The sequence below is a fragment of the Salvia splendens genome, chromosome 7 (assembly GCF_004379255.2).
Source record: "Salvia splendens isolate huo1 chromosome 7, SspV2, whole genome shotgun sequence".
NCBI classification, from domain to species: Eukaryota; Viridiplantae; Streptophyta; class Magnoliopsida; order Lamiales; family Lamiaceae; genus Salvia; species Salvia splendens.
The window spans coordinates 15,921,503-15,940,243 of record NC_056038.1 but is presented as its reverse complement, the minus strand read 5'-3'; the positions used below and the strand labels follow the sequence as shown (position 1 = coordinate 15,940,243).

At 34.6% G+C, this 18,741-nt stretch overlaps 2 protein-coding genes across 2 annotated transcripts; both read right to left on the bottom strand.

The window, feature by feature from the left end:
- Positions 1-9,173: 9,173 nt before the first annotated feature.
- LOC121742472 (hexose carrier protein HEX6-like) lies at positions 9,174-11,631 on the bottom strand. The gene is made up of 3 exons (XM_042135611.1): positions 11,335-11,631; positions 10,923-11,245; positions 9,174-10,354 (listed from the first exon to the last, which is right to left on the bottom strand). Exons 1-3 carry the CDS (start codon positions 11,468-11,470, stop codon positions 9,281-9,283), a joined length of 1,533 nt encoding a protein of 510 aa, XP_041991545.1. The 5' UTR covers positions 11,471-11,631; the 3' UTR covers positions 9,174-9,280.
- Positions 11,632-12,841: 1,210 nt separating this feature from the next.
- Positions 12,842-18,392, bottom strand: LOC121811633 (autophagy-related protein 3-like). The gene is made up of 10 exons (XM_042212516.1): positions 18,063-18,392; positions 16,687-16,757; positions 16,235-16,351; positions 15,962-16,125; positions 15,772-15,857; positions 15,647-15,698; positions 15,432-15,497; positions 14,166-14,293; positions 13,466-13,568; positions 12,842-13,090 (listed from the first exon to the last, which is right to left on the bottom strand). Exons 1-9 carry the CDS (start codon positions 18,221-18,223, stop codon positions 13,472-13,474), a joined length of 942 nt encoding a protein of 313 aa, XP_042068450.1. The 5' UTR covers positions 18,224-18,392; the 3' UTR covers positions 12,842-13,090; positions 13,466-13,471.
- Between the last annotated feature and the right edge of the window lie 349 nt (positions 18,393-18,741).

The window sequence follows — 18,741 nt, the reverse complement described above, 5'->3', positions numbered from 1 at the left end:
CGGATCAAATCTCTACAAAAAGTTTAACAAAGAATGTAATGAGAAAAATGTAGAATTAAATTTGTGGATTTTAAGCTAGCTATCAAACACTCGGTACCATATATTTGTAGTAGAAAAATAGAAGTTCTTTTCAAAACCTTTCACCTCCTCCACTTATAATAAAAATAAAAGGAATTAACTTCCTACAATCAAAACATATAAATATGAAGAAAAAAACTTTACAAAAAACTGAATAATTAATTTCATTGATTTGTGGGGTCAAGAGTTTATAGGGGGGGACACACATTATTTCTTATACTAAGATAGAACTTAATATTTGTATTTTCTTTCTTCTATTTCCAGAGATAATCTCTTTGGAAGTATTAGATTTGTTTAATCATAAGCTAGGTGCAATTTTGATAAATATTAAAAATAGTATATTTGCTTCTGTGATCGATATGTTTATTTTTGAAATCATGAAATAGTTCCATGTCATAATTAATGTGGAGAATGAAAGGTTAAATTGTCTTCTAATTTATAGGAATGAATTTCCATATTTATAAATTTTAGATGAGGATCACTAATCTTTTACAAAATTATGACATATTATACATATTTGATATTTCTGCATGCATTCTTCGAGTAGTAAAACTAATTAATTATTCCATCAAATAATGGCAACTTGAAATGTCCATAATATTATTATGGATTATATAATAATATTATAAAATACTGTAGAAGCTAATGGATAAACCGTTTTTCCTAACCTTCATTTTCTACATTTGATTATGACGACATAGGAGTATTTTATTGAAATTCATCCTATAACTTATAAATATTTTAAAATAAGGTCAAAACTCACATTTTATATAATTACTAGTATCACGCCCGTGCGATGCACGGGTCATTTTAATTTCTTCATATTTATTTCATTATGCGAAATAAAATTTGTGAAATGATAAACAAAAGAATATTCGACATCCTCTTACTTATGATTATACTTTTCCAATCACATTAACCCCACATGGTCACAAGAGAGTGCGTTTAAATACTAACTTTTATTAAAAATGTCAATACGATCACATTAAAATTTGAACACATATTTGTGTTGACATTTAAATACCAGACTTAAAATTAAAAAGAATTTTAATTCTGTGAAAATATGAATTAACCGTTGAGGTATAATTGCAGGAGCAAGTTTACGTTGCAATAATTTAAGATTGCACTGGTGAGACACTTCATAGTCGAGCTTCATTTCATTGCAATATAGTGACCCTATACACTAAAAACCCAAACCTAAATCCTAAACCCTTAACTTTAAAATATACTCATCATGACCAACAAATGAGCCAAATATCAATAAAATTCTCCCTCCGCCCCTGTTCAATTTTACTTTGTTGATCACTCAAACCTTGGTTGAAATATTTAAAACATCAATACTTATGGATTCTCAAAGTTGTATATAATTAGAAATAATATTATTTATAAAAATGATAAACAAAAATGTATATAATAAATGTAATAATATATATGAAACAATTAATGCATACTACAGTATTCTATTATTAAATCATACTAAGAGATAAAAACCTATTATATTAAAGAATTAAATAAAAGAGGAATCAACTACTCCATAAATTTTGGAAAACTTTGTTATACACTATATTATATGTAAAAGTAATCAAATATAATTCAAGTTCTTTATTAGTATTGTAAAGCATAACTAATTGGAACATAAGTTATATTCATGGCCTCATGGGCGCATTTTTTATGGTTAAAAAACTAATATAGGCGGTAAGTTGGACTCAATGCACAATAAACTTTAAATAATTTCTCAATCACCCCATAATTTTACACAAAGCATATAACATATTTAAAGTAATTGATCAATACATCCCAACCCTAAATCAGCGCCCAATTTAAATTAATATAGTGAATAAATAAGAAAAACATCGCTAGAATCAGCCCTCAAAATTCGCTACCAATAAAATTTCTATATAACTTTTTCTTTCCAAAATTAGTAGTAGTAATTTTTAAAAATATCATACACCCTACTTTACAATTCTCAATACTGCAAATTTTCTTTTTGTAAAAATATACTTAATATAATATATATTTCACTCCGCATGATCACCTATAGATAAGATAATTAGATTCTTTATATAAAATCAGTTATATCCCTGAATAATTAAGTGCTAAAGCCTAATTTCAACAATAGTATTATTAGTAAAGTAACATTTGGTAGTAGACTATTTTATTTTATTTGAACAACTAATTGTTTGATCAACTCGATTTTGATAGGTTTAATTATCCCATCGCAAATATACATATTATGCACCACTTATTAATTCATCATAAGTGATAAAAAATAATTTTTTGTGTGACAACCACTTAATATAATTATAGCGCTATAAATATACAAAATAATAAATTGCGTAAAGATGAAGATAAATATTATGCATGTTTCAAGTTTAGGATGTTACAATTATCCATCTCTAAGAATTGTAAGATATATTAGGATAAATTCTTGAACCATGTACAAACGGTACTCTAACTATTGTTATCAAAGAAAAAAAACAACCCCAAATGTAATGGAAATTACAATCAAAATTATAAAATAAACCAAACTATAAATCTAGTCGAGAAAAACCCTCTTTCCGCAGCAAGACAAATTACATCACGGTTAGTGCTCTCGAATGAGTCGGCCACCGCTTCTCTATCTTCTCTTTATCTTTTTTACTTGGTGAAAAACTTTCCCCTCAGAAATCGCCTCCTAGCCATTATCGGTGCAATTGTTGCAACCACACACAATACATCCTTTTTTCTTCCTCTCTTAATCCTTGTTGAAGAAGATTTAGATTGAAGCTCACAATACATTCCTTCTTCTTCCCCTTTAGAGTCCTTGTTTAAGAAGATTAATGTTAAAGCTCATCTTTTTTTTGAATAACGCAGATCAATACGAAGAATCATGACCTGATGTAAAGCTTCTCCCAATGGTAAAAATAGAAACACCACATCACAATTTTGCATAAAATACAATATAATGAGTGATCGGATTTGTAGGTATCAAAACCATATATTTATAATGATCCTATATTAAAACATTTTGACTCCCAAAACCTGTTCATTTCCCTCATTTATCACAAGAATCTTATAAAATTGTCACTCTACTCAGCTATAAAAAAACGCATTTCATAATATCGTTTTAATAACAATCATTCATTGTCCATCAAGATTTGAATTGAAAGCCACAGCGAGCGGTTAATTCTCTATTAAAGGCTATAATTAGATTAATTAAATTACAGTTACCATCATTAATTTTTATTAGGCATGAAAAGTTGAAAACGTGTCTATTGCAGTTACCATCATTAATTTTTATTAGGCATGAAAAGGTTGATATATGAAACTGTCCGATTAAGATCCATAATTTCAATAACAAAATCAATTTAAATTAAATTATATTTTTAATTCAAAATGGCAATCATGTAAATATCCCCAAGACTTAAAAACGTCCATTAATCAATAAACAATGATTGATTGTAAGTAATTTAATTTTATTTAATATGTTAAATATGATAGTTACTGACTTTAAATTTAATAATTTTCTCAATTGCATTTACATCCCTTGCATAAATAGCTATTTAAAACGTCCCAAAACTCAACTTTTATATATGTATAGATTATAGATTATAGATAGATATTATATACCGTAATTATGAGTCTATATAACAATAAGGTCAAGCAAGACTACGACCGTTGGAAATATAGCGGATATAGACAAAAACAATTGTTGGTAATTTTAATTTCAATAAGATATAGTAGTGAATTTGATTTGATGAGACAAAACATTTTTGTTTTTATCCATTCGTTTTCACCTTAACCTTAACCTTAACCTTAACCTTAACCTTAACCTTAACCTTAACCTTAACCTTCACTCCTAAACTTACCCATTAATTCCCATATATTCTCTCTTACACTCAACAACGGTGGCAAATGCATTGCTTGATATACAACTTTTTTTCTATATGATACTCTGATACAAGCACATATCCCCCTATCTCTATTATTTAGATTTTAGTCTATCATTATATTATCTAATATCTTTTCCATATATATATATATATATATATATATATATATATGGGGACCTTATTCTCCTTTTCCCATCTTACATCCTTTTCCTTCTTAATAATACCCGTTAGATCTAGGGAATCGACGGATCGGATTGTTTTAATAAATTTACCTCCGTGTTGCATTATAGACGTTGGCTTAATGCATTACAGGGGTAATTTTGGCCATTGACAGAAGCTGAACCGCCATATCTTGGAATATGCTAATTTCACGGGATTTCAAACGCTCATATTCTCCTTCTTTCCTCATTCATTACGCCCACAACCCTTACAACTACTTCCACTCTCTCCACTACCCAAACCCTAGAAATCTACCTCCCCAGCGGCGCGTTTGGAGATTTTGGATTTTGTCGACCAAATTTTCGGAGGGAATTAGCTTCAACGCTGAAATCGACTCGGAAACACCGACTACTTTCTAATAGGTATGTTTAAACAGTGATTTAGGCGTCCTTTTTTCGTGATTTTGCAGACCAAGGCGGCGGTTTCGTGATTTTGCAGACCCATTTTGGGTTCGGTTAAATAATGATGAATTCCAGTACCATAATATGTTTTTGTGGTTTTTGCCAGATCGAAAATGCCAAAGAGGGGTCGTCCGCTATCGCAAGTAACAGAGGCTGCAGGTAAAATTTACATCGTGTTGCTTCAAATCAATATTTGTTTTTTCAGATTGTGGGTGATGGTATTAGCAATTCTGTTAAATCCGCATTATACATGTTGTCTGGTGTGCTGACTAAAATCATGACACGGTTCATACTTTCAGATATATTCAATGAATTGTGGAACTATAAGCATGCATTTTTTGGTGTTACTGTGTGCATTATATGAGGTATATTAGTGCATTATCCGTAGTATATAATGCATTATCAGTAATATTTAGTGCATTATCAGTATTATCTAGTGCATTATCAGTAATATTTAGTGCATTATCAATAGTATCTAATGCAGTATCATTAATATTTAGATTGTGAGTGATGGTATTAGCAATTCTGTTAAATCCGCATTATACATGTTGCGTGGTGTGCTAACTAAAAACATGACACGGTTCATAATTTCAGATATATTCAATGAATTGTGGAACTATAAGCATGTATTTTTTAGTGTTACTGTGTGCATTATATGAGGTATATTAGTGCATTAGCAGTAATAGTTAGTGCATTATCAGTATTATCTAATGCATTATCAGTAATATTTAGTGCATTATAAGTAATATTTAGTGCATTATCAATATTATCTAATGCATTATCAGTAATATTTAGTGCATTATCAGTAGTATCTAATGCATTATCAGTAATATCTAGTGCATTAACAGTATTATCTAATGCAGTAGCAGTAATATTTAGTGCATTATCAGTAGTATCTAAAGCAGTAGCATTAATATTTAGTGCATTATCAGTGATGTTTAATGCATTATGCGAATGTTTTACTCAATCATTCATGTGATGTGATTGATTACGTTGTTTGCATTAATATGTAAACATTAACATGAACACATCATTACACAGAACGTAGTCCACTTTTTTGAAAATGTTGTGATTTGTTACTTTGTTTGTGCAATTTCAGAGAAGCGAGTTAGATCTGAACTCGACGATGCAGTTGATGATTTAATTCCGGTAGCGTTGGCACAAAAGTTGAGGGATCGGTTGGCAGCTGCTGCCCCTAGTAGCTCAGCAGGTGATGTTCAACAGACACAAGTTAAGGGAAGAAAGACTGATCGTCTTTACTGCAAGCGCACACCGTCGGAGTTTCTGAACTGCTTGAAGCAGTTAAATCCAAGTCAGCTTGTAGTGCTTGATGGTTTCTGGTATTTGTTGGAAGACTTAGCACTTTAGATCTTTTTACAAACTTGAATACACTTAACAATGTTTTTGAGACTAGTCTTTCTGATTTTGATCTTGTGAACAATCAGTCTAACCGTATGTTCATCGTGATTATTCAGACGGCTAAGAATACTTAGTGTGTAATTGGTGTATTATGTTATTTGTCTTGTTTGTATTATGTTTTTTGTCTGTATAGTTGGCCGATTAACTCTCGTAATGCTTAACATATGCCAAATAATGCACTAAACCTTGTGCGCAATGCAATGGCAACACCAAATAATGCATTTGTATATTAAACACCTAATACATTAAGCCCTGTATGTAGTACGCCTCTATTTTATGTGCATCATATATGCATATAATGTAAGTAGTCGTATTAGATTATGCATTACAAAACGTTGTTTGTGTATTTAACCCAAATAATGCACCAATCGTTATGCGCAATGCAATGGCAACACCAAATAATGCATTTGTATATTGCACACCTAATAATTTAAACCATATATATAGTAGGCCTCAATTTAATGTGCATCATATCTGCATATAATGTAAGTATTCGTATTAGATTATGCATTACTGAACGTTGTTTGTGTATTTTAACCAAATAATGCACCAATACTTGGGCGTAATGCAATGGCAAACCCAAATAATGCATATGTATATTGTACACCTAAAATATTAAGCCATACATATAGTACGCCTAAATTTTATGTACATCATATACGCATTAATATTAAGCCCAGGGGATAGGGTCTAGTATGTACACATTAATAACAACGTTAACAAAGACTATTAATGAGTACGTACTATACCCTAGCCCCTATGCTTATTAAACCCTAAGGGGAAACAAGAAACGTGTGTCAAACATCGAAACACGACACATCTTATTCGTATACATTGCAGGTCACATATGGTGCATTATGTAGTCCACAATATCCATTATTCGTTACCATTCGGCGCATTATTCGTATCTGTTTAAACATTGTTATTAATGAGTACGTACTATACCCTAGCCCCTAGGCTTATTAAACCCTTAGGGGAAACAAGAAACATGTGTCAATCATCGAAACACGACACATCTTAATCGTATACATTGCAGTTCATATATGGTGCATTGAATAATCAATAATATCCATTATTAGTAACCATTCGGTGCATTATTCGTATCAGTTTAAACGTTGTTATTTATGTGTACGTACTATACCCTAGCCCCTAGACTTATTAAACCCTTAGGGGAAACAAGAAACGTGTGCCAAACAACGAAACACGGCACATCTTATTCGTATACATTGCAGTTCACATATGGTGCATTTTATAGCCAATAATATCCATTATTCGTTAACATTCAGAGCACTATTCGTATCGGTTTAAACATTGTTATTAATCACAAAACAATACATGTTAAGCTTAATATGCATTATATGACATACGATGCATATTACCCTTCAGAAATAGTGCATTACATCTTCATATTTATACATTACATGTATTATCTCTTTCATATGTTGTACATTACCCTTCAGAAATAGTGCATATATATCTCTTTCATAACCAACATTCCATCAATGTATCCAAATCGATATATATAATCTATACATTATTACTTCAGATCATGTTCACCAATATATGCAGTTTAAAATTTTAACATCTGTTGTTTACTACAACTCCACTATATTCAAATTGAGGAGGAGAAAATGAGTCTTCGGAAACGGAGAAGAATCACGTGTGTGGAAAATTCATTATTACTGTTTGTTACAATTCATTATTCGCTGCTTGCTACAATTCATTATTTAAAATTTTACACTTGCTGCATTATTCGCTGCTTGCTACAATTCATTATTACTGTTTAAGTACTAAACACTATCCCACACACTTATTAAACCCTAACACATAAACTGATTAAACCCGTAGAAGACACAAGAAGGGTGTGCCAAAATCGAAAAAAGGTGTACATCTTCAACGTATGCATTGCAGTTCACATATTGATCATTATATATCCACTAATATCCATTACTCATTACTATTGGGTGCATTATTCGTATGTTGTTAATTATCTACAGTAGCCAAGACTATAACTACACCCTTATAAATTGATTCATACTCACGGTCCTCCATACGGGGTACGTTTAACATTCTACGTTACAACTCTACCGCCCAGAATTGCAACCCTACGCCATTAACATAATCGTATTGAACAACTACTAAGCATTGGTCGCAATGTTTAAACCAAATCGATACATACACAAGAATGGTTTTATAAGAGTTATCGGATTAGCTCAACAACGACCGAATAATCGGACATAACGTAATTATTAGTAACAGAATCGACACATACACAAACGAAGGCGTATCTGAATTACATTCTTCCAAAATTACAAAAGACCAATCTCTACGACACCTTCAACATACAAAATTAACGACGACGACAACCCATGAATGGATATCCGATACTTGAAAATAGTGATTAGCGAACAATTCAATTGCGGCGACGGAAGAGTGGATGAACTCACGTCTGGACTGTATTGCATAGAAGAATAACTGTGCAGATCTTCATGAACGTGAATTAAGGAATCACCATAACTAACTAAAATAATGAGTTCCAATTTAGCCCTTTTCACAATTTTTAATCATTAAATTAAATGGTTACACGGCTAAATATAGTCCATAGGATTGTAAAATAAACGGTTAAGATTAAGAAGGAAAAAGGAGGAAATATGGAAAAGGAAATGAATACATCCCTATATATATATATATATATATATATATATATATATATATATATATATATTGTTTTCTTGTTTATTAAATTAGAGCTAGTATTACAAATAGGAGACAATGTTATTCTTTTCAATCAATGAGAAATACAATTATCCTTATTTTATTTTCACACTTTTATTTCAATTCTGTATTGTTCTTGGTTTCATCGACGAACAAAACTCGCGCGACTATCTTTTATCCCTCCGCCGATCGCAATCGCGACTCCGGAATCTTGTTAAGGGAAATTATCCCTTAACATACTCTTATATGTTTTCACCAGTGTTTTAAAAACCGTACTGCAGTTTCACTCTCCTTTCAACAATGTTAGAAGAATGTTATGATTCAAAGCATTCTGCATACTTTACTACAACAACAATTTGTCCAAAAGCAATCGGCTATGGTATTAAAATTAAGTTGATGGCCATTGATTTTTTTTTGTTTTTTTGTTTTGCATGGTTATCAATTACCACTTGATTAATAAAGATGTGGATGCAGGAAATGTTAATTTGCATGGTTTCAAAGTTCAAACTGTCAATATACAGTAGATTTTATGCATTTTAATTAACTAGTCATAGTGACATTTAATTTTCACTTCAACTAGCCACAATGGTGTAACCCCTTGTTGTGTACTACTACTATCCTCCTCCAAAACCAATGCTCCTTCCAAATCCCTTCCATTTGTTCAATCGGGATGTTCTTTGTCTCCGGCAATAAGAAATACACAAACAAGGTCATCAGCGCCACCCAGCCCCCGAAAAAGAAGAAAAGCCCCGCCTTCAAACGGCACATCATCGCCAGAAACGTCTGCCCCACCACGAACGTGAAAAAAAAGTTGACCGCCACCGTCACACTCTGCCCCGCCGATCGGATCTCCATCGGGAATATCTCGCTCGGAATCAACCACCCCAGCGGGCCCCACGACACCCCGAACCCCGCCACATACAAGCTCACCAGCCCCAACACCAAGTAAGCCAACCCCTTGCTAAGCTCATTATGATCCCCTAGCTTTGCCACCATTATCCCCCCAACCCCAATTTGACACACAAACATAATCCCACCCCCTACCATAAAAAGGATTCTCCTACCCACTCTATCCACTACCACAATTGCTATCAGAGTTGTCGTCGATCCCACGATGCCTGTCATTAGGGTGGACAGAAGAGACGCGCTCTCCCCCAGCCCGAGCGTCCGGAATAGTATGGGAGAGTAGAATCCGATGACGTTGATCCCTGTGAGTATTTGAAAGAATGGCATTGCCACAGCCATCACTAGCTGAGGCCGATACCTTCTTTTTACGATGTTTTGGAAAGGGCTTTCCGTTGATTTGGCAATGTCTCGAGCTGCGGTCAGGTCGTCTAGCTCGGTTTGGACATCGGATGTGCCTCGGATTCGTTGGAGAATTGATCGAGCCTTGTGCTGGTCGCCGTCGCTGCGCATGATGAAGCTGCTTGGGGTGTCGGGGAGGAAGAGCGCGCCTAGTGTTAGGATGGATGCTGGGATTGCAACTATGCCTAGTGATACCCGCCATCCCCAACCTCCTTTGAGCTTTTCCGTTCTGTAGTTTACGAGATTTGCTAAGAAGAAACCGATGCCGATAGCGAGCTGGAACCCGTTGCTGATTGCTCCTCTGTATTTCGGTAGCGACATTTCTGACAGGTACAACGGGACGGCCTGCATTAATTGAAGAAGCCGTTTAGATGCCTGAAACCGTCATGTCTTAAAATGACTTGAAATTCGCACGGTGCTTGCAATTTATCGATGGATTTTGGTCATCTGACATTATTTGGCGAAAAAGACAATTACAGCTTTTTTGGTTTATTTTTAATTTCCTAAATTTTATTTTATTTCCTTTTAAATTGCTAAAGTTTTCTAAGCGTGTCTCATTGTTTCAACGGTGGTTTTTTATTTATAATACTACTACTACCTCCGTCCCATAATAAATCGCATACTTGGAGAATGACACGGAATTTTAGGAGATATTGTTTTGTGTGCTAGGTATTTTTTTTTTCCAAAAATGAAATGTGACATATTACGTGAGATAAACTAAAAATGAAAGTATGATATCTATTATGGGACGGGGGAGTATTATTTTTCGTTTTCAAGAAACTAGGTTTCTTTGAATTCCGCTCAGTTCAGTCATTCACCATACAATTTTGCATCAAAACATGATACGAACACACTGTTTAATTAGGTAAGATAATTCAAAGATAAGAGGAATTATCTGCTCTACTAAACTGACCTGGTTGGTGAAACCAACGCCGATTCCGAGTAAGAGCCTACCGATAATCAACATGAACATGTTAAAGGCAGCGGCGTTAAGGGCAGCTCCAACAAGAAAGGAGACACCGCCGGCAAGCAGGGAGGGTTTGCGGCCGAAGGTGTCCGTAACAAAAGAGGCAAAGAAGGAAGTGAAGAGGCCAGCTAAATAGAGTGAGGATGTGAATAATGTAACTACTTGGCTGTCGAATTTGCAGTAGTTGCTAATGTTACTATCTTCTTTCATCCTCTTGTATATTTTTGGGAAGAATTTCTCCAAAAAAGGCTCCATAGATGTCACACCACCTAACAAATAGTAGTATATTGATTACAATAGTAAAATAAAAAAACATGGAATCTAAAAATTAAAAAAAACATGTAGTACTATGGGAAACCTGAAACTCCAATATCATAGCCAAAAATGAAAGCTCCCATGGCAGCCACAAGACAAGAGAAGACCAAATAGGATGTGATTCGTCCATTGTATTGGCTTTGGCTTCCTTCATTGGCAATGGCAATTCCCACTGCCATCACTCCTCTCTTCTCTGTATTTGTGTTTAATTCTTTTCTTTTGATACAATAATTGGTGGGGTGACTCTACCTACCCTTGCCTTGCATACCCATATTTATTTTTTTGGTAGCTAGAAGATACACCACTGATTTTGAGAGAGAGATAGACCCATCATTTTAAAGAACAATCAACTCTATCTTTTGTTTCTTTTGCCGTAGAGTCCCACACTCACTTATCTAAACATGATGTTTTTTTTATTGATTTTATAATAAAATATGGGTTAACTTACTAATCATTTATGGTATGGTAAAAGTGAAGTAGGACTCTTATTGGGACAGACTGAAATGTCAAAATGTAACTCTTATTGTTGGACGAAGGGAGTATTCTTTTGTCATTTTACTCCATCCAGCAAAATTGGTCTAATTTCATATTTGACAAATTACTCAAATCACTTTTCCATTCATCTATCTCCTACTTTATTAATTTAGTATTCTAACGGTCATCCCCAAAAGAATATCTATTTTTAGGGAAAATAGACATGAATACTTTTTCATAAGTTTCCATCCTATATTGTACTACTACTATTTTGTAATATTAGAGATACAGATTTAAAAAAAATTGCGAGCAATGATTAATGGCTAATTAATTATACGTGTAGTAAAACTATGAAATTGGTAGATAAACTCCCAAGGAAAAATAGCAAACCAAGTCAAAGGTGACTACTCTTGAACAACAGAGATGACAGTAACTTCAGTTTGTCGTTTGTCTATTAGTACTATTTTAATCGCATGGCCGCCTTGTTTGAAATTCTTAAAATTCTTTTTAGAAACTTTTGATTGGAAAATTAAATCGGCAGTCTACAAGATATTTGCATTTCTAACTATTTTAAACAATGGTAGTTACGTTTCTTTTAAAAAAAAACAATGGTAGTTACGTTTAAATCTCAAATTTTGAATTTCGGTGTGAAGTAAACAGGAAAGCATATTATAAGTGATGCCTCCATTTTCCTATTTGTTGCAAATTAGGCTGTTTTTTTTTCTGAAAGAGTTTGGAGCTCAGATTAATTATCGAATGCTACTACAACTTAAAACTAATTCAGGATTGCCAATTTAATGATTAGAAACTTGATGTGTCATAATTATAAGATATTTCATTAATAGGAGTACAATATATTTATTAATAGTAGTATTTGGCATGGTATATGTATACTACTAAAATTTAGTAGTAGTATTCAAACAGGAGTATATAATTCATAAGTATATAAATTACTAATCAGGTCAAAAATAGCTTGGCCATCAAACTTAACTTCATCATCACTTTCGGGATAAAAAATAAACTAATTCATAGTATTAACCAGACGTTATCAAAGATAATTTTCTAAACCAAAGTCATAAAACAGTAACAAAAATAGACTTCAATCACCAAACAACAAATATAACTGTTAATCTTGATTCTTGTCTAAATTTTTTTTGGAGTTTTATTTTGTCATATCTTATAACATAATTACAAACACGCACATACCAACTTAAATGAAGATAAGCTAATCGACATCTATTTACATGGATGATAATTCAGTAGTAAGAAGATAGAACACTGCACGAATACGAGCTTCGGTGCTTCAGAATATTGACTCCATCAATCTGCACAAACCAGAGATGATAAAATTTTAGAACCACACCATACATCCAATAATCTGCTGAAGTGAATCGGGAAAATAAACTGACACCTTTTAAATTCTTATAAAATTATGAAACGAGTATAAACACGACCTTTAGCACCATGCAGCATTCATCGTTCGATTTAAGGACATTTTCATATTTCTTCACTACACAAAGGCATCAAAAGGTGCTACGGTTCATGTATCTTGATATAATAAATAAATGCACACTGTCTACTCGAAAAGGCATCATTCTGTAAACCATGTTTAGCAATAGTACATGTACATCTATAACAGAAGCAACCATATTTCACACAAGAGAATGTGGGATAATGAATGCACGAACAGATTAATATACCTTAGATTAGGAGCTGGAGCTACCAAGATCAAAGTCTATGGTGTAATCATACTCTATGGTAGGAATCAGGGAAGCCATGAATTTCAAGAATAAGAAAAGGTACCTGATATGAAAATAAACAATAAAACCCATGAAATATGGTAATAAAAGCAACAGAACGTTAAAAGTTAAAACGCAGTGCAAAACTACAGTCCAACAAAATAGTTTCGGGGGCACTAGTGGAGTCATTCTCCTACATAGGCAGCCAATTTTTTCTTCTTTTTTCCAGAAAAGAAAATACACAAGTGACTTTTTCCTTTCCTGTCAGGAAAAATTCCTAGAACCATCAAATGTTAGAAACCTTAGAGCTTTATAGGTGAACGATAGCTTAAAATACATGAAAACAAACAGTAATAGTATAAGAGAGTTGTTTATGCCTACAGGGTCCATGCATGTTTCCCAGGCACCAACTAGCACCTGGCAATTTCGGCAACATTGCCAATATCATCATTAAGGGATGATAGATGAGAAGGAAATTCTGCTTCTGATTGATACCAGTATGAAAGGTCAAATTCAATTTGTAGACTCTTTAACAAAGCAAAAAACTTTCTAATATGCTACAAGGAGCTGAATAAGCTTTTTTCAATGCAAACAAGCAAACAAAGACATTTTGTGCTCATACAGTAATGGGCTTTAGAAGGAAGGTAGGAGAAGAACTTACTTGTCAACTTCAGGCTCTACTCCACGTGACATTAGAACATCAATAATTTTTTTCATTACAGCCCCATGGCGGCATGGATGTACTGATGCATGCTTTCCAGGCAAGTGAGGATGGTCTTCAATGGTTACCTGATAAATATACGAAAAAAAGCTACTGACGATATATATCAAAAATATTAAAGGGTCAAATAATTTAAACGGAAAAGTACCACCCTCATAATGGATAGAACCACTTCAAGTTTCACTAAGACAAGTGGCATAGCAAGAAGCAAAATAGTTCAGAGTAGCACTTAATGCACTGATACAAGAGATTCAGTTTAACTTCAATCAATGTGCAAGATGGGATTTGTGGGCATAATCAATGTCAGAAGGTGACTTTCTGCTCTACCTAGTCCTAGATATATTTCAGCATGCTAAGGTGTTGAAGAGGGGGGTATGATGAGGCTAGGAAATTTGTCCAAATGACCTGAGGTGCTTGGTCGGAGGATATGGAGCTATAAGGAAGCATGCCAATGTGCCATGTGGGCTAATGAGTCTGAACTGTTGGGACAATTCACCTTGATGTCTGCCTTGAAAACAGAGCTGCTTGGGAGGATAAGGGAATCGTTACGGACAAGGTATACTCAAGGACATTAAAGGCATGCACTTAGCTACAGCAGGCTATTTGTTTTCTTCTGTTTTCTGTTCACTTACTATTTGCTTAGTTAATCTTATGAGTTATGACTCATTGCATAGACATTAGACATGGTAAGGTTTGCCAAAACTAACAGATCACAAACCTACACAACATGCCCTCCTCTCTTTTAAGACATCCTCATCCTAGCTATGCCACCTTCCCCACCTCCCCAAACATTATCGAAATATGGAATCAAAGAATTCACATGCTTGTCCTGACCTTCTCGTAAATGGTGTCAGTATAAGAAATTTTATTATCCTCCAATGACCTTATAGAATCTTTAATAAGTTGATGGGACAAACAAATAGGAAGGGATAATTTGTCCATCACTGGTTGCCCAATTTATAATTTATCAACTAAGCACCATGGGTCCTTGTCCTTCCTCCATATGAATATAGATTACAACAACTTAGGAAGTAATATCGTATCAGTTATCGAGTATTATTTTACCATATGAAGTTCGGAGTACACGGAAAAACAAATTAGTAACTAGAAACTTAAAGACATTCATTCTAAGAGTTGATGGCAGCTTGCAGATAATAAGTACAAATTCTATAGCACCAGAACCAAAAACATACTGCATAACCTCACCGTTTTACGTGCATGGTCTTGACTAACGTCTTCAAGAACAAGTTCTGGTTGCAAAAGCATCCTTGACTGCCACACATAAGAAGGACATCGATGGTTTAATAAAATGAAAATGTCATGTATGAAGAAATCAGAACACCAACAATTGCATGGTTTAAATTGCATGAAAAGTTAATGTTAACGAGGCAGACAATTAACTATGATGTCTGAATGCTGACCTCGTCATATCCAGTGAGCCAAACACGAGGCGTTTGGTAATATTTGTCATACCTGACAGAAAAGAGCATTAAGAATGATGCAAAATGACAGCTGTTTCAAGGAATCAAGATTCAATCCAACTTACGTGATGCTGACATCATATGTTCTGGTTCGTAGAATGTTGTCATCATCAGGCTCATGAGCCACAAGATAAGTGGTCTGCAGTGTTGCCTGCAAAAGTCACCAAAAGTAAAGGAAATTATTGCTTAAGAAGAACTGTGTGATTTTTTTGGAAAATACCATAGCGACACTGAGTCTGTAAATCCTTAACTTACAGGATCATTTTCAACAACATTGTCCGCCTCATCAAATTCTTCCATGTCTGGAATATCATCTTCCTCCCCTACAAAGTAAGATGGGATTGACTGGATAGTAGTGTTCTTCTTGGAGATTTCTAGAGTCTCCATGGAGGGCACATTATCATTGTCATCCGTTTTTTCTAGACACAATAGACAGGAACCAAGCAAAAGTAGTAATAAGTAATAGTACTAGCTATTTAACCCTTTCATATATGAAAATAAAAAACATTATAGAACGGGCATACATACCTTTAGGTTTTCCATGAGTTGCCAGCCAACCATCATTATCCTCATTGTCAACTAAAACCTCACCCCCCGCAGCTTCATATTCTTCTCCAATTGAAGCAGCTCTGCGAAGACAAGGAACTAATGCCAAAGAAAAATAAAATATGTATCAAGAGTCAAGACCAACTAATCAACATCAAACACATAAATGCACACTCATTAAGGAAAATGGTATGGTTAGATAAATGATTTTAAGAGATTGTCAGGCATGAAACTACTAAAATTGCCCAGGTAAAAGAAGATTTCATTTCAGGATAACGTCATATCTTTCCAAGAGGATTTTTTAGTTTTTTACCCGAGAAAAAGTGTAAATTATGAAGAAGATATTGAAGACAGTGTAAAGATAAAATTCAAGAACTTACATCAAAGACTTTGTCAGCACATAATAATCCATAGATAGAATGATAGCCACTAACCATTTCTAGTTATCAAGAATTGCTTGTCTTGGGGCAAATATGACTTCCTTTTGCCCGGATCCCCTGATTCCCTGTACAGAAAAGGGAAAATCATCAAATACAAGATACTCCCTCTATCCCACTATAAGTGAGTTTTATTCCTTTTTTGGCTAGTGATGTGTTTCCTTTTTTAGCAAAAGACAACACCTTTATTCTACTGTATTCTCGCTCCTACTTTATTCCCTCTCCATTTAACCCACCAAACATCAATTTCTTAAATTAGTGCCACACTTATAATGGGACAGAGGGAGTACTTCAATTATCAGAAAACATAATCAAAATAAGAGTAAATTTTGATATCATTCCCGCAAAAAAACACTGGATACCATGCAGCGCATAAAGGAAGCATTCCATCCCTTTCGTTTAGATCTCATCGTAAAACAATCCCAACTTTCTAGGCTAAATTCCACAAATGTACGTCATGGGAGATGATATCCGCCATTTGTACCCGGAAAAAAAACATTTCCAGTGATGGGAAAGACGCGTGAGCCTCTCGCGTCTTTGATAACCAAACACGCGAGAGGCTCTTGCGTGTTTAATGATACACGCATTAGGCAAATGCGTGTTTGGTTATCACATCCTCGGCAAAATTCCTACTCAACCGCCGACACTACCATGCAGGCTTCCATGTCTCTCCTCATGGGGAAGGAACAACATCACATCAATCTTGGAAAGGGAGGCTGCTCACCAACGCAGCATGGTGCTGCATGCACCGACTCTATCATGATGGAGTCTATCCTCGAGAAGTGTTCAGCCGCCATGATCCTTGCCTATACTTGCATGGGGAGTGAGGAAAGTTTAATTAAAATGGCTGAATCTTCATCATTGGGTAGTACACCAAATCAAGAAAGTAACCCTTATTTTATGGAAAAGGAGCAGCAATTGACAGATGGGTATGGGCGTGGGTTTTGTGTCCAAAACAAACACGCATTTGCCTAATGCGTGTATCATTAAACACGCAAGAGCCTCTCGCGTGTTTGGTTATCAAAGACGCGATAGGCTCACGCGTCTTTCCTATCACTGGAAATGTTTTTTTTCCGGGTACAAATGGCTGATATCATCTCACATGACGTGCATTCGTGGAATTTAGCCCAACTTTCTACATTGATAATTGACATCAAATTCGGCAGCTACAATATTCCGGATGATGCACATAACATCCATCCCATACATATGATCATATTAATAAACATATAAACAATCAAGCTTCACCGATTAGTTACGAATACACAAATTGAGACATTTTAAAAGGGCAATAACTCAAACGAAATTGGGCTTTTTTCCAAATTTGAGGCTGATAAAACTGTGAATGGAGAGGAAAATTGAGTGAGAATTACCAAGACCAGGTGGGGCACTTGGAGACGAGATTATCGCCGGCGAGAATGAATTCGTTGATGCTGAGTACACCTTTCTCTTTGAATGCGGAGACGGTCCGCGGGCTGGTCATTCGCTCCACCGTACCCTTGAACGCATCGTGAATTTTCTGCGAAAGCACCATCTCCCTCTCCCTAACTTCAACCTATAGCAATCGGGAATTTAGCCGGCCGATCAAACGTTCAGTTGCGCTGAGTTTGGGAATCAGTGCCACGAATTTGACTTCCGATTTTAGGTCACAATTTCAAATCCTTTTCTTCCAAGCACAAACTTTTAGGGCTTTTTTAGGGACAATGTTGGAATACATGTGATATCTTCCCCTTATTATACTCACTCCGGCCCAGCCCATGATTGATCTCAAACTTGTTTTTTTAGTTTATTGTTTATTTTTAGAAAAAAAGTTTTCTTCATATTAATATATAAAAATATTTTTTTCAGTTAACACATCAAGCTACCATCTCCTAAAATATATTGTTATAACTTAAGTGTGACATCTACTTGGAACAAATGAAATAATATGATAAACTTCTTATACATATGACCCAGAATTAGACCTACCCAGGGTTCAAAAATCGTTGGTTTCGGTTCTGGATCGGCCCGGCAAGGTGTTCGGCGATTCCAGTTCACGGCCCGAAACTGTTG